We start from the raw sequence: 15,916 nt of genomic DNA, 5'->3' as shown, positions 1-15,916 counted from the left end.
TATACAGTATATCCCATAAGTGAGTCCACCCCTCACATTATATATACAGTATATCCCATAAGTGAGTCCACCCCTCACATTATATACAGTATATCCCATAAGTGACTCCACCCCTCACATTACACATACAGTATATCCCATAAGTGACTCCACCCATCACATTATATATACAGTATATCCCATAAGTGACTCCACCCCTCACATTATATATACAGTATATCCCATAAGTGATTCCACCCCTCACATTATATATACAGTATATCCCATAAGTGATTCCACCCCTCACATTATATATAGTATCTCCCATAAGTGAGTCCACCCCTCACATTATATATACAGTATATCCCATAAGTGACTCCACCCCTCACATTATATATACAGTATATCCCATAAGTGACTCCACCCCTCACATTATATATAGAGTCTCCCATAAGTGAGTCCACCCCTCACATTATATATACAGTATATCCCATAAGTGATTCCACCCCTCACATTATATACAGTATATCCCATAAGAGAGTCCACCCCTCACATTATATATACAGTATATCCCATAAGTGAGTCCACCCCTCACATTATATATACAGTATATCCCATAAGTGAGTCCACCCCTCACATTATATATACAGTATATTCCATAAGTGAGTCCACCCCTCACATTATATATACAGTATATCCCATAAGTGACTCCACCCCTCACATTATACATACAGTATATCCCATAAGTGACTCCACCCCTCACATTATATATACAGTATCTCCCATAAGTGACTCCACCCCTCACATTATATATAGAATCTCCCATAAGTGAGTCCACCCCTCACATTATATACAGTATATTCCATAAGTGAGTCCACCCCTCACATTATATATACAGTATATCCCATAAGTGACTCCACCCCTCACATTATATATAGAATCTCCCATAAGTGACTCCACCCCTCACATTATATATACAGTATCTCCCATAAGTGAGTCCACCCCTCACATTATATATACAGTATATCCCATAAGTGACTCCACCCCTCACATTATACATACAGTATATCCCATAAGTGACTCCACCCCTCACATTATATATACAGTATCTCCCATAAGTGACTCCACACCTCACATTATATATACAGTATCTCCCATAAGTGAGTCCACCCCTCACATTATATACAGTATATCCCATTAGTGAGTCCACCCCTCACATTATATATACAGTATCTCCCATAAGTGACTCCACCCCTCACATTATATATACAGTATCTCCCATAAGTGACTCCACCCCTCACATTATATATACAGTATATCCCATAAGTGATTCCACCCCTCACATTATATATACAGTATATCCCATAAGTGACTCCACCCCTCACATTATATATACAGTATATCCCATAAGTGACTCCACCCCTCACATTATATATACAGTATCTCCCATAAGTGAGTCCACCCCTCACATTATATATACAGTATATCCCATAAGTGACTCCACCCTCACATTATATATACAGTATTTCCCATAAGTGACTCCACCCCTCACATTATATATACAGTATATCCCATAAATGAGTCCACCCCTCACATTATATACAGTATCTCCCCTAAGTGAGTCCACCCCTCACATTATATATACAGTATCTCCCATAAGTGACTCCACCCCTCACATTATATATACAGTATCTCCCATAAGTGACTCCACCCCTCACATTATATATACAGTATATCCCATAAGTGATTCCACCCCTCACATTATATATACAGTATATCCCATAAGTGAGTCCACCCCTCACATTATATATATACAGTATATCCCATAAGTGAGTCCACCCCTCACATTATATATACAGTATATCCCATAAGTGAGTCCATCCCTCACATTATATACATTATATCCCATAAGTGACTCCACCCCTCACATTATATATATATATACAGTATATCCCATAAGTGACTCCACCCCTCACATTATATATACAGTATATCCCATAAGTGAGTCCACCCCTCACATTATATATACAGTATATCCCATAAGTGAGTCCACCCCTCACATTATATACAGTATATCCCATAAGTGACTCCACTCCTCACATTATATACAGTATATCCCATAAGTGAGTCCACCCCTCACATTATATACAGTATCTCCCATAAGTGAGTCCACCCCTCACATTATATATACAGTATATCCCATAAGTGAGTCCACCCCTCACATTATATATACAGTATATCCCATGAGTGACTCCACCCCTCACATTATATACAGTATATCCCATAAGTGACTCCACCCTCACATTATATATACAGTATATCCCATAAGTGAGTCCACCCCTCACATTATATACAGTATATCCCATAAGTGACTCCACCCCTCACATTATATATACAGTATATCCCATAAGTGAGTCCACCCCTCACAATATATACAGTATATCCCATAAGTGAGTCCACCCCTCACATTATATACAGTATCTCCCATAAGTGAGTCCACCCCTCACATTATATATACAGTATATCCCATAAGTGAGTCCACCCCTCACATTATATACAGTATCTCCCATAAGTGAGTCCACCCCTCACATTATATATATACAGTATATCCCATAGGTGACTCCACCCCTCACATTATATATACAGTATATCCCATAAGTGACTCCACCCCTCACATTATATATACAGTATATCCCATAAGTAAGTCCACCCCTCACATTATTCACATTATATACACAGTATATCCCATAAGTGAGTCCACCCCTCACATTATATACACAGTATATCCCATAAGTGAGTCCACCCCTCACATTATATATATATACAGTATATCCCATAAGTAAGTCCACCCCTCACATTATTCACATTATATACACAGTATATCCCATAAGTGAGTCCACCCCTCACATTATATACACAGTATATCCCATAAGTGAGTCCACCCCTCACATTATATATATATACAGTATCTCCCATAAGTGAGTCCACCCCTCACATTATATATACAGTATATCCCATAAGTGACTCCACCCCTCACATTATATATACAGTATATCCCATAAGTAAGTCCACCCCTCACATTATATATACAGTATATCCCATAAGTGACTCCACCCCTCACATTATATATACAGTATATCCCATAAGTGAGTCCACCCCTCACATTATATATACAGTATATCCCATAAGTGACTCCACCCCTCACATTATATACACAGTATCTCCCATAAGTGAGTCCACCCCTCACATTATATATACAGTATATCCCATAAGTGAGTCCACCCCTCACATTATATATACAGCATATCCCATAAGTGACTCCACCCCTCACATTATATATACAGTATATCCCATAAGGGAGTCCACCCCTCACATCATATATACAGTATATCCCATAAGTGAGTCCACCCCTCACATTATATATATATACAGTATATCCCATAAGTGAGTCCACCCCTCACATTATATACAGTATATCCCATAAGTGACTCCACCCCTCACATTATATACAGTATATCCCATAAGTGAGTCCACCCCTCACATTATATATACAGTATATCCCATAAGTGAGTCCACCCCTCACATTATATACAGTATATCCCATAAGTAAGTCCACCCCTCACATTATATATACAGTATATCCCATAAGTGACTCCACCCCTCACATTATATATACAGTATATCCCATAAGTAAGTCCACCCCTCACATTATATATACAGTATATCCCATAAGTGACTCCACCCCTCACATTATATATACAGTATATCCCATAAGTGAGTCCACCCCTCACATTATATATACAGTATATCCCATAAGTGACTCCACCCCTCACATTATATACACAGTATCTCCCATAAGTGAGTCCACCCCTCACATTATATATACAGTATATCCCATAAGTGAGTCCACCCCTCACATTATATATACAGCATATCCCATAAGTGACTCCACCCCTCACATTATATATACAGTATATCCCATAAGGGAGTCCACCCCTCACATCATATATACAGTATATCCCATAAGTGAGTCCACCCCTCACATTATATATATATACAGTATATCCCATAAGTGAGTCCACCCCTCACATTATATACAGTATATCCCATAAGTGACTCCACCCCTCACATTATATACAGTATATCCCATAAGTGAGTCCACCCCTCACATTATATATACAGTATATCCCATAAGTGACTCCACCCCTCACATTATATATATACAGTATCTCCCATAAGTGAGTCCACCCCTCACATTATATACAGTATCTCCCATAAGTGAGTCCACCCCTCACATTATATATACAGTATATCCCATAAGTGAGTCCACCCCTCACATTATATACAGTATCTCCCATAAGTGACTCCACCCCTCACATTATATATACAGTATATCCCATAAGGGAGTCCACCCCTCACATCATATATACAGTATATCCCATAAGTGAGTCCACCCCTCACATTATATATATATACAGTATATCCCATAAGTGAGTCCACCCCTCACATTATATACAGTATATCCCATAAGTGACTCCACCCCTCACATTATATATAGTATATCCCATAAGTGACTCCACCCCTCACATTATATATACAGTATATCCCATAAGTGACTCCACCCCTCACATTATATATACAGTATATCCCATAAGTGACTCCACCCCTCACATTATATATACAGTATATCCCATAAGTGAGTCCACCCCTCACATTATATATACAGTATCTCCCATAAGTGAGTCCACCCCTCACATTATATATACAATATATCTCATAAGTTAGTCCACCCCTCACATTATATACAGTATATCCCATAAGTGAGTCCACCCCTCACATTATATATACAGTATATCCCATAAGTGACTCCACCCCTCACATTATATATACAGTATATCCCATAAGTGACTCCACCCCTCACATTATATATACAGTATATCCCATAAGTGAGTCCACCCCTCACATTATATATACAGTATCTCCCATAAGTGAGTCCACCCCTCACATTATATATACAGTATATCCCATAAGTGACTCCACCCCTCACATTATATATACAGTATCTCCCACAAGTGAGTCCACCCCTCACATTATATATACAGTATATCCCATAAGTGAGTCCACCCCTCACATTATATATACAGTATCTCCCATAAGTGACTCCACCCCTCACATTATATACAGTATATCCCATAAGTGACTCCACCTCTCACATTATATATACAGTATATCCCATAAGAGAGTACACCCCCCACATTATATATACAGTATATCCCATAAGTGAGTCCACCCCTCACATTATATATACAGTATATCCCATAAGTGACTCCACCTCTCACATTATATATACAGTATCTCCCATAAGTGAGTCCACCCCTCACATTATATATACAGTATATCCCATAAGTGAGTCCACCCCTCACATTATATATACAGTATCTCCCATAAGTGAGTCCACCCCTCACATTATATATACAGTATATCCCATAAGTGACTCCACCTCTCACATTATATATACAGTATCTCCCATAAGTGAGTCCACCCCTCACATTATATATACAGTATCTCCTATAAGTGACTCCACCCCTCACATTATATATACAGTATATCCCATAAGTGACTCCACCCCTCACATTATATACAGTATATCCCATAAGTGAGTCCACCCCTCACATAATATACAGTATATCCCATAAGTGAGTCCACCCCTCACATTACACATACAGTATATCCCATAAGTGACTCCACCCATCACATTATATATACAGTATCTCCTATAAGTGACTCCACCCCTCACATTATATATACAGTATATCCCATAAGTGACTCCACCCCTCACATTATATACAGTATATCCCATAAGTGAGTCCACCCCTCACATAATATACAGTATATCCCATAAGTGAGTCCACCCCTCACATTACACATACAGTATATCCCATAAGTGACTCCACCCATCACATTATATATACAGTATATCCCATAAGTGACTCCACCCCTCACATTATATATACAGTATATCCCATAAGTGATTCCACCCCTCACATTATATATACAGTATATCCCCTAAGTGACTCCACCCCTCACATTACACATACAGTATATCCCATAAGTGACTCCACCCATCACATTATATATACAGTATATCCCATAAGTGAGTCCACCCCTCACATTATATATACAGTATATCCCATAAGTGAGTCCACCCCTCACATTATATACAGTATATCCCATAAGTGACTCCACCCCTCACATTACACATACAGTATATCCCATAAGTGACTCCACCCATCACATTATATATACAGTATATCCCATAAGTGACTCCACCCCTCACATTATATATACAGTATATCCCATAAGTGATTCCACCCCTCACATTATATATACAGTATATCCCATAAGTGATTCCACCCCTCACATTATATATAGTATCTCCCATAAGTGAGTCCACCCCTCACATTATATATACAGTATATCCCATAAGTGACTCCACCCCTCACATTATATATACAGTATATCCCATAAGTGACTCCACCCCTCACATTATATATAGAGTCTCCCATAAGTGAGTCCACCCCTCACATTATATATACAGTATATCCCATAAGTGATTCCACCCCTCACATTATATACAGTATCTCCCATAAGTGACTCCACCCCTCACATTATATACAGTATATCCCATAAGTGAGTCCACCCCTCACATTATATATACAGTATATCCCATAAGTGAGTCCACCCCTCACATTATATATACAGTATATTCCATAAGTGAGTCCACCCCTCACATTATATATACAGTATATCCCATAAGTGACTCCACCCCTCACATTATACATACAGTATATCCCATAAGTGACTCCACCCCTCACATTATATATACAGTATCTCCCATAAGTGACTCCACCCCTCACATTATATATAGAATCTCCCATAAGTGAGTCCACCCCTCACATTATATACAGTATATTCCATAAGTGAGTCCACCCCTCACATTATATATACAGTATATCCCATAAGTGACTCCACCCCTCACATTATACATACAGTATATCCCATAAGTGACTCCACCCCTCACATTATATATACAGTATCTCCCATAAGTGACTCCACACCTCACATTATATATACAGTATCTCCCATAAGTGAGTCCACCCCTCACATTATATACAGTATATCCCATTAGTGAGTCCACCCCTCACATTATATATACAGTATCTCCCATAAGTGACTCCACCCCTCACATTATATACAGTATATCCCATAAGTGACCCCACCCCTCACATTATATATACAGTATATCCCATAAGTGACTCCACCCCTCACATTATATATACAGTATCTCCCATAAGTGACTCCACCCCTCACATTATATACACAGTATATCCCATAAGTGACTCCACCCCTCACATTATATATACAGTATATCCCATAAGTGACTCCACCCCTCACATTATATATACAGTATATCCCATAAGTGAGTCCACCCCTCACATTATATATATATATATATATATATATATATATATATATGTATATATATATACAGTATCTCCCATAAGTGACTCCACCCCTCACTATATATATATATATATATATATATATATACAGTATATCCCATAAGTGACTCCACCCCTCACATTATATATACAGTATATCCCATAAGTGAGTCCACCCCTCACATTATATATATATATATATATGTATATATATATATATATATATATACAGTATCTCCCATAAGTGACTCCACCCCTCACTATATATATATATATATATATATATATATATATATATATATATATATATATACAGTATCTCCCATAAGTGAGTCCACCCCTCACATTATATATACAGTATATCCCATAAGTGAGTCCACCCCTCACATTATATATACAGTATATCCCATAAGTGACTCCACCCCTCACATTATATATACAGTATATCCCATAAGTGACTCCACCCCTCACATTATACATACAGTATATCCCATAAGTGACTCCACCCCTCACATTATATATACAGTATATCCCATAAGTGACTCCACCCCTCACATTATATATACAGTATATGTAATGTAATGCAAAAATAAAAATCGCCCAGTTTCTTTTCCCCTCTCATTTGTAGCTTTTCTTTTTTCATACATCACTTTATTTTCTTTTACCTTTACGTAGAAACACTCCTTTACTTTTGTCTAAAACGTCGTCAGGAAGGAAGGAATAATTTGCGACAGGATCCTGTTTCATCTTCTTAAAGGTTGCCTTTTCCACCACTGTGTCTATCATTTTCTCATCAAGGTTCACGCCCACAAATTTGCATATTTTCTTTACAGCAGATCGAAGGTCCTGAAATAGGAACAAAACAGTAATTTCAAAAACACACAATTAGGGTACGTTCAAATGGCAGAATTTCCGTGTGGAATACTGGATTTAAATTCCAAAGTAAATTCTGCAGACATTTTTGGCCCATTGAATTTTTTATTTTTTATTTTACATTTTGGTGAAATGCAGAAATTATGCTGTGTTGAATCGTCTTTTCTTACAATTCTGTGGATTTCTGCAGAGGAATCCTATTAAAGTACAGAATTCGCTCAGAAATAGCATGGAATTTGTTTGTTAGTAACATTATTTGCCCTCATAAATAAGGAAGGAATCCTGCAGAATTCTAAAGGAAACTCTGTCGAAACTTCCGAGCGGATTCCACGTGAATTCCATCAATGCAAAAAAAAAAACACAGAATTCGGCAAAAGGAATGCGGACACGGAATTTCTGCAGAATTGCAGAATTTCCGCATGTGAACATACCTTAAGGGAATAAGGAATGTGGTTTAGAATTGTCTCTACAGCTGGATTCTCTATTTTGTTAAAGGGGTACTCCACCCCTAGACATCTTATCCCTTATCTAAAGGATAGGGGATAAGATGTCTGATTGCGGGGGTCCCTCCACTGGGAACCCCCATGATCTCTCCTGCATCACCCGGAATTCTGAACATTATGTTCAGAAGCTTGTTTCTGGCGGCTGTGATCATGAGTTCATGCCACGCCCCCTTTGTGAGGTCATGCCACACCCCTTCTATTTATGCCTATGGGAGGTCACATGATGGCTGTCATGCCCCCTCCTACAGACATGAATGGAGGGGGGTCCCAGTGGCCAAACCTCCCTTGATCAGACATCTTATCCCGTATCCTTTAGATAAGGGGTAAGATGTTTAGGGGTGGAGTATCGCTTTAAAGCTTAACCTAAAGAGCTTTTAAAGTAGCTCTGTGCTATAACGCAGAATCAGGATATGTTCACACTGAGAAAAATGACAAGGACATTTTTCTTGCTCAAATCTCTCTGCCCCCTGGTTAAAATGAAGCAGAAAAAAAGTGGAACAGAGGCTTATTTGGTGTTGAAATACAAAGTCCCATTGGCTTAAAGGGCTACTCCGCCCCTAAACATCTTATCCCCTGTTCTTTGGATAGGTGATAAGATGTCTGATCTCAGGGGTCTGGCCGCTCTCCGGCCCGGCACTCCCATGTTCTGAATATTTATGTTCAGAACTCCCGGTTGAGGGCAGTTGTGGTCGTGACATCACGCCCCATCCATTCATGTCTTTGGGAGAGGGTGTGATGGCTGTGGTGTCATGAACATGGCCACCCAAAGCCGGCGTTCTGAACATGAATGCCGTAAATCGCGGGGGTTCTAGTGGCCAGACCCCCTGAATTCAGACTTCTTATCCCCTATCCAAAGGATAGAAGATAAGATGTCTAGGGGCGCAGTACCCTTGTAAATACTATTCAAATCGATGGGAGTCTGATTCAAGGTGGATTCCATGCGAATTCCCTCGATGTGAATTAGCCCTGTTTCAAAAAAATCGAATTTGCTAAATAAAATTTAAAAAAATGTTGATTAAATCTATTTTTCAGCTGTAAACTAGTGTTCAGAAGGGACCAAGAATAGGGAACCGATATCACAATTGCCGACAGATTCTATGTCTTCTTTAGCCATATAATCTTTGGGCTGTGTTCCCACGTGGCTTTTCATTAGCAGTACTTCATGTTTTTTCCCCTATGCATTATTTTACAGCCATATTGGGGACCACGTGGAGACAGCCATAGTTGCCAACTACTCATACTATATCATGCACCCATCATCCGATAAACCATGACTTACCTTCTTCATCTCCTCATATGTCATAAACAGTATGTTGAAATCCTCTTTGTGGGTGTACCAGCCCCTGACATGGTCGAACCACGAACCACCGTGGACTGTAAAATAGGAGGAAGTTATCTCTATGCAATTTTCCCCTATCCTTCCGTAATCTGGTGTACGAGGCTGCCGGACAGAACACTTGGGAAAGGCTAGTCTTGTATGGCCAACTCAGAAGTTTCCTGGAAAAGTCTTCTAGGTTTAAGAAGGTAGCAGTTTGGCCATCTCTTCTGGCAATACATTGAAATGGATTGTAGATGTTCTCTGTTTATATCTAATCAGTAAAAATCGACAACTGAACCCCCTGAATAAGGCAGCCACTAGGTCCTGTTTGCGACTTGGGGTGGTTGAATGTATCACTTTGTGAGGCCAGGGCACCATTAACCTACATGGTCCAAGGATATGACAGCTTCTCCTGGGCCAGGCGCACCATAATAAATAAACTTATGCAAAGTCACAGTGCAGATTACAGCAGATGAGATGCGATGAACCCTTGGGAGCCCTGTGGACTTGCTGGGACTCATAGTGTTTTACACCCACTTGGCTTTAGTTGAAGACTAGGAACTTTAGATAGTTTAGAGGCCTTCCATGCTGACTAGGGTTCTGATAGTGTCCAATTAACGCTACACCGCCAGGGTATGAACTAGCCCATGGGATCTAGCTGCCGGAGGCTTTCTACTGCATCTATCCCGGACTAGCACTGTGTGGCCGTTGGCTAACCAGCTCCTGTGCCCATAGCTAGGAATTTCCAACTCCTCTGGGGCGGGGAACACAAAATGGCATGGCCGCTCGCTTGAAGATTTTATTTAGGCTTCCCTTGAATCACCTCACACTCCTGCTGACTCCTCTCCACACTGCAGCTCACACTGAGCTCTGCACTCAGGACACACTCTCTCTACTCTACAACACTGAATAACTCCTCCCCCTACACTATATATGGCCTAAGTAGGGGGGCCTCCCATTGGGCAATCAGGGTCACATGGGTACTCTGCATCATACCTCCTAACAGATATCCTTTAGAAAAACTATAATGAATATTAAGGCATCGCTTGAGCAGTAGGTCCCAGCCCAGGCACCTGAAGCAATGTTTACCTGACAGTACTCACTCCAGTACTGGGACACTACATTGAGAACAGAGGTCCCCGAGGGACAAGGGACCTCATGATATTGGTGGGGTGCAAGTGGTCAGGTGCCACCATTCAGATACTTGTCACCTTTTCTGTGTATAGGTGATGGTTTTGAATATTGGTGTAGATTCAACCAAAAGACACCCCCCTCCCTTAACATAGTGGTCCCCATGGCAGGGGAACTATTCTGCCTACCTATTGTGGAGGAACTATGCTGCATACTATATGTGGGGAACTTAAAGAGGTACTCCACTGCCCCAGCATTCAGAACATTGTTTTCCAAGCACTGGGTGCTGGCTGCGGGGGTCATGAAGTCACGACCACGCCCCTTGTGACGTCATGCCCCGTGCCCTCAATGCAAGTCTATGGGAGAGGGAGTTTCGACCTTCACGTTACTTTGATAGTGCCCCTCCTGAGACTAGACTCTGATCTACCCCTGCTTACACCAACCCTATTCTTTACACTTTTTCATAGCGGCTGTTGCAAGTTGTATAATTTTTGTCTTTGGGCTCTATGGCTACATTAGCTAAAAACTGGAGATAAAAACTACAAATGTATCACTTATAATCAGATGAAAAATAATTGTAGGCTTATTATTATATTACCTCTCCCCGATATGAAGATCTCAAAGAATGTTTCCCAGTCTATTGAACATTTTAACTTTGGATTACATTGGGAGAAGTAATAAAAGGACACCAGGACATCCTTTGGGTTTCGGCACACATATAAAATCTGAAAATAGAAAAAAGGGAACATAGCATTTTATTGCAATACAGTTTTAATGAGTATTAATAATAAACAATGTCAGAATAATGTAATAATTAGCGTTGAGCGAGCCGAGCCCGGCAAACCCAGATTTGACCCGGATTTCGGGGTTAGCGAAGCTTTCCGAACTTTAAAGGGGTACTCCGGTGAAAACCTTTTTTCTTTTAAATCAACTGGTGACAGAAAGTTAAACATATCTGTAAATTACTTCTATTAAAAAATCTTAATCCTTCCAGTACATATTAGCTGCTGAATGCTACAGAGGAAATTCCTTTCTTTTTGGAACACTGATGACATCACAAGCACAGTGCTCTCTGCTGACATCTCTGTCCATTTTAGCAACCGTGCATAGCAGATGTATGCTAAGGGCAGCATGGTGGCTCCTTGGGTCTTGGGCCTTGGGTTCAAATCCCACTAAGGACAACAATAAATATAGAATTATTATTATTAAAATGACGTCAGCAAAGAGCACTGTGCTCGTGATGTCATCAGAGAGAATTCCAAAAAGAAAAGAATTTCCTCTGTAGTATTCAGCAGCTAATAAGTACAGGAAGGATTAAGATTTTTTAATAGAAGTAATTTACAAATCTGTTTAACTTTCTGGCACCAGTTGATTTAAAAGAAAAAAGGTTTTCACCGGAGTACCTCTTTTAAAACTTTTACTGGTTCGGTAAAAGCGCAAAAAAAAAACTTAAAAAGCATGGCAGGAAGTGGGGGGAGTCTGGGTGGTGTCATGAGGTTGGGGTGACCAGCATATCATATGATAACCCCAGGTTATCATATGATTTGCTGGTTTTATGTGTCAATCAGCTCAAAGGCCAATAGGAGACAGAAAGGGGGGGGGGGGTGGAATATTTTACACAGTCGTAAGCGTTCATCCCCAGCCTGTGTGTGTGTGGGCTGTTCCTACACAAGCCACATTGTGTACCACAAAGCCCAACAAGCATTTTTGAAGGTTCATACCACAGAGAAAAAACTGCAGTGAACTGAGCAAAGCTGTGCTGCAGTAGACCTGTATGATAGCAATAAACACAGCATAGCGCCTTTACTCACATGTACAGGGATTTATCGCTAAACCAGTATACCTACAGGCTGCAACATAGCAGCGGACTAAAAGCAGCTACAATTGAAACAAATCAGCTTTATAAAGATACAGTTAAAAAGCACAGCTCATGGCTCAAAAAATAAACTCCAACACAGCTCTGTAGGTGGAAAATTAAAAAAGTTATAGAGGTCAGAACATGGCATTGAACAAATTTTTTTTTTATCAAGTTTTTGATTTTTTTTTTTTTACCATAAAAGGAAAAATAATCATTAGAATCGTACTGACCCATAGAATATAGTTAGCTTTTAGTAGGGGAGTCGTTGGAAGGGGGGGGGGGGGGCTAATGGGGCTATAGACCCAGGTGTCCCACCAACAGCCTCGGGTCTCATTTTGGGCCGTAATGTATTTTTATTTATTTTATTTTTCCACCACAGCTTTAAGAGCGCGATGGCTCATGGGAGGTGTGGCGGGGAGGGCCGGTGTTTTCTGGCGCACGTGATAGTGTGGCACTTAAGAGGCTCAACCCCACCCCCCTTGACACTTGAGCACATAAATCATAATCAATACCAATAAAAGTAGCTATCTGGTGGTATCAGCAGCCAATATTATGCTCTGTGATACAAAAAAACATGCATATGTTATAAAGTCATCCAATAATAGAAGAAACACTGTAAGACAATACTTATGTGACTTACCTTCCCCATCCTATACTTCAGATCTCTCGGCATCAGATAATAAGGCAGGTGAGCCGAGAAGAGACGAGGAGATGGGCGGCTTTTGAAGTCAATGTTGTTGATATTATACTCGACCCAGGGCACGCGATCTATATTGTCAATCTGTTCTGTTCCGTTTCGATGACCTTCATTGAATATCAGGCTTAGAATTTGCTGAGACCAAACTGAGCCTGGAAAAGAGTTTATAGCTTTTATTACATTAAAGGGGTACTCCGGTGGGAATTTTTTTTTTTTTTAAATCAACTGGCACCAGAAAGTTAAACAGATTTGTAAATTACTTCTATTAAAACATCTTAATCCTTCCAGTACTTATCAGCTGCTGTATGCTCCAAAGGAAGTTATTTTCTTTTTGAATTTCCTTTCTGTCTCAAAACACTGCTCTCTGCTGACACCTCTGTCTGTCTCAGGAACTGTCCAGGGCAGGAGAGGTTTGCTATGGGCATTTGCTCCTGCTCTGGACAGTGCCTGACACGGACAGAGATGTATGCAGAGAGCACTGTGGTCAGACTGGAAAGAAATTCAAAAAGAAAAGAACTTCCTGTGGAGCATACAGCAGCTCATAAGTATTGGAAGGATTAAGATTTTTTTTCATAGAAATAATTTACAAATCTTTAAGTATTTATTGTTTATAAGAACATGTACGACACATTCTCAGTTAATTAGTTAGAACAAACAATATTGTTAAATTTAGGGTATAAATATTGAGGGTAGATTCAGGTTTCTGCTGTATACAGTATTGTGACAGCATTTTTATCTGCATGGTTGTACACCATTTAAAGGGGTACTCCGCTGTCTCAGCATTTGGAACATTTTGTTCTGAACGCTTGGAGCAGGCGGCGGGGGTCGTGGTATCATGACCACGCCCCCTCGTGATGTCAAACCACGCACCCTCAATGCAAGTCTATGGGAGGGGGCGTGGCGGCCGCCACGCCCCATCCCATAGACTTGCATTGAGGGGGCGTGGCATAACATCATGAAGGGCATGACTATGACATCACAACCCCTGCTGCCCGCACCCAGTATTCTAAACAAATTCCTGGTGCTGCACAGAGATTGCGGGGGTCCCAGCTGCCGGACCCCCACAATCAGACATCTTATCCCCTATTCTTTGCATAGGGGATAAGATGTCTAGGGGGTGGAGTACCCCTTTAATGGGGACTAGTCAGCATCCTGCAGCAATTCTATACATGTCAATTTTGAACTCACTGTTAGTTTATCAACCTTTGGATAGGAGATAAGATGTCTAGCGGCGGAGTACCCCTCACAAACAGATTGCGGCGAGTCCTAGTTACTAGGACTAGATTGTAGTGAAGTCCCGGGGCATGGCAGGACAGTAGTAGAACTTTGTAATAAAAACCTTTGACCTGAAAAATTCCTGATAAATAGAATCCACAACAGCAAGAAAATTAAACATGCTAATTACTGTGTACGCTGCTAGTGTTAGGCTGCATTCACATCTCGTTTTTTCAATACGGTTCCCGTATCCGCCGGTTTCATTGAAAAAACGCATCGAACCGTATTGCAAACCGTATGTATAGACATTTCATTGTAAACCGTATGCCAACCGTAGCGTAGGTTGTTTACGTTTTGCATCATTTACGGGTTTATACGGTTTTTACCCGTACACAAAACCATAGTCTACTACGGTTTTGTGTCCCGGGGAAAAACTGGATACAACGCGAATACGGTTATTTTAAAATGAGTTCTATGGTAACCGTATTGAACCATATGTGCGTACGGTTACATCCGGTTTGCAAATTAGGGTTTTTCTTCTTTTTTTTTTTTTGGGGGGGGGGGGAATTCAATAAAAAAATGAAGAACTTTATTTAAAATGTTGACAAACATAAAACCGTATCCGTTTTTTTTTCAAGGAAAACGTATTAAAACGTATGCAAACGGACATCCGTTTTAAAACCGTATACGGTTTAAAAATATGAGGAGGCATATACGGTTGCATACGTTTCCGTCCGGTTTGGAGGCATACGTTTTTGTACAGAAACAGGATACGGGACCCGTATTGCAAAAACGAGATGTGAATGCAGCCTTAGGCTGGGTTCACACTACGATTTTCAA

General features: G+C 40.3%; 1 protein-coding gene across 3 annotated transcripts in view; it reads right to left on the bottom strand.

Moving 5' to 3' along the window:
- LOC130361133 (amine sulfotransferase-like) overlaps positions 1-15,916 on the bottom strand; it is a 61,709-nt gene that overhangs the window by 30,428 nt on the left and 15,365 nt on the right. For all 3 annotated transcript variants that reach the window (XM_056563748.1, XM_056563747.1, XM_056563746.1), the window contains 4 exons: positions 13,805-14,013; positions 11,905-12,031; positions 10,137-10,231; positions 8,147-8,327 (listed from right to left, as the gene is read on the bottom strand). In XM_056563748.1, the coding sequence (XP_056419723.1) occupies positions 8,147-8,327; positions 10,137-10,231; positions 11,905-12,031; positions 13,805-14,013 (612 nt within the window). The remainder of the gene's footprint in view (positions 1-8,146; positions 8,328-10,136; positions 10,232-11,904; positions 12,032-13,804; positions 14,014-15,916) is intronic.

The sequence above is a fragment of the Hyla sarda genome, chromosome 3, assembly GCF_029499605.1.
Source record: "Hyla sarda isolate aHylSar1 chromosome 3, aHylSar1.hap1, whole genome shotgun sequence".
In the NCBI taxonomy this organism is placed as follows: domain Eukaryota; kingdom Metazoa; phylum Chordata; class Amphibia; order Anura; family Hylidae; genus Hyla; species Hyla sarda.
This window is presented reverse-complemented; position numbering and strand designations above follow the sequence as displayed.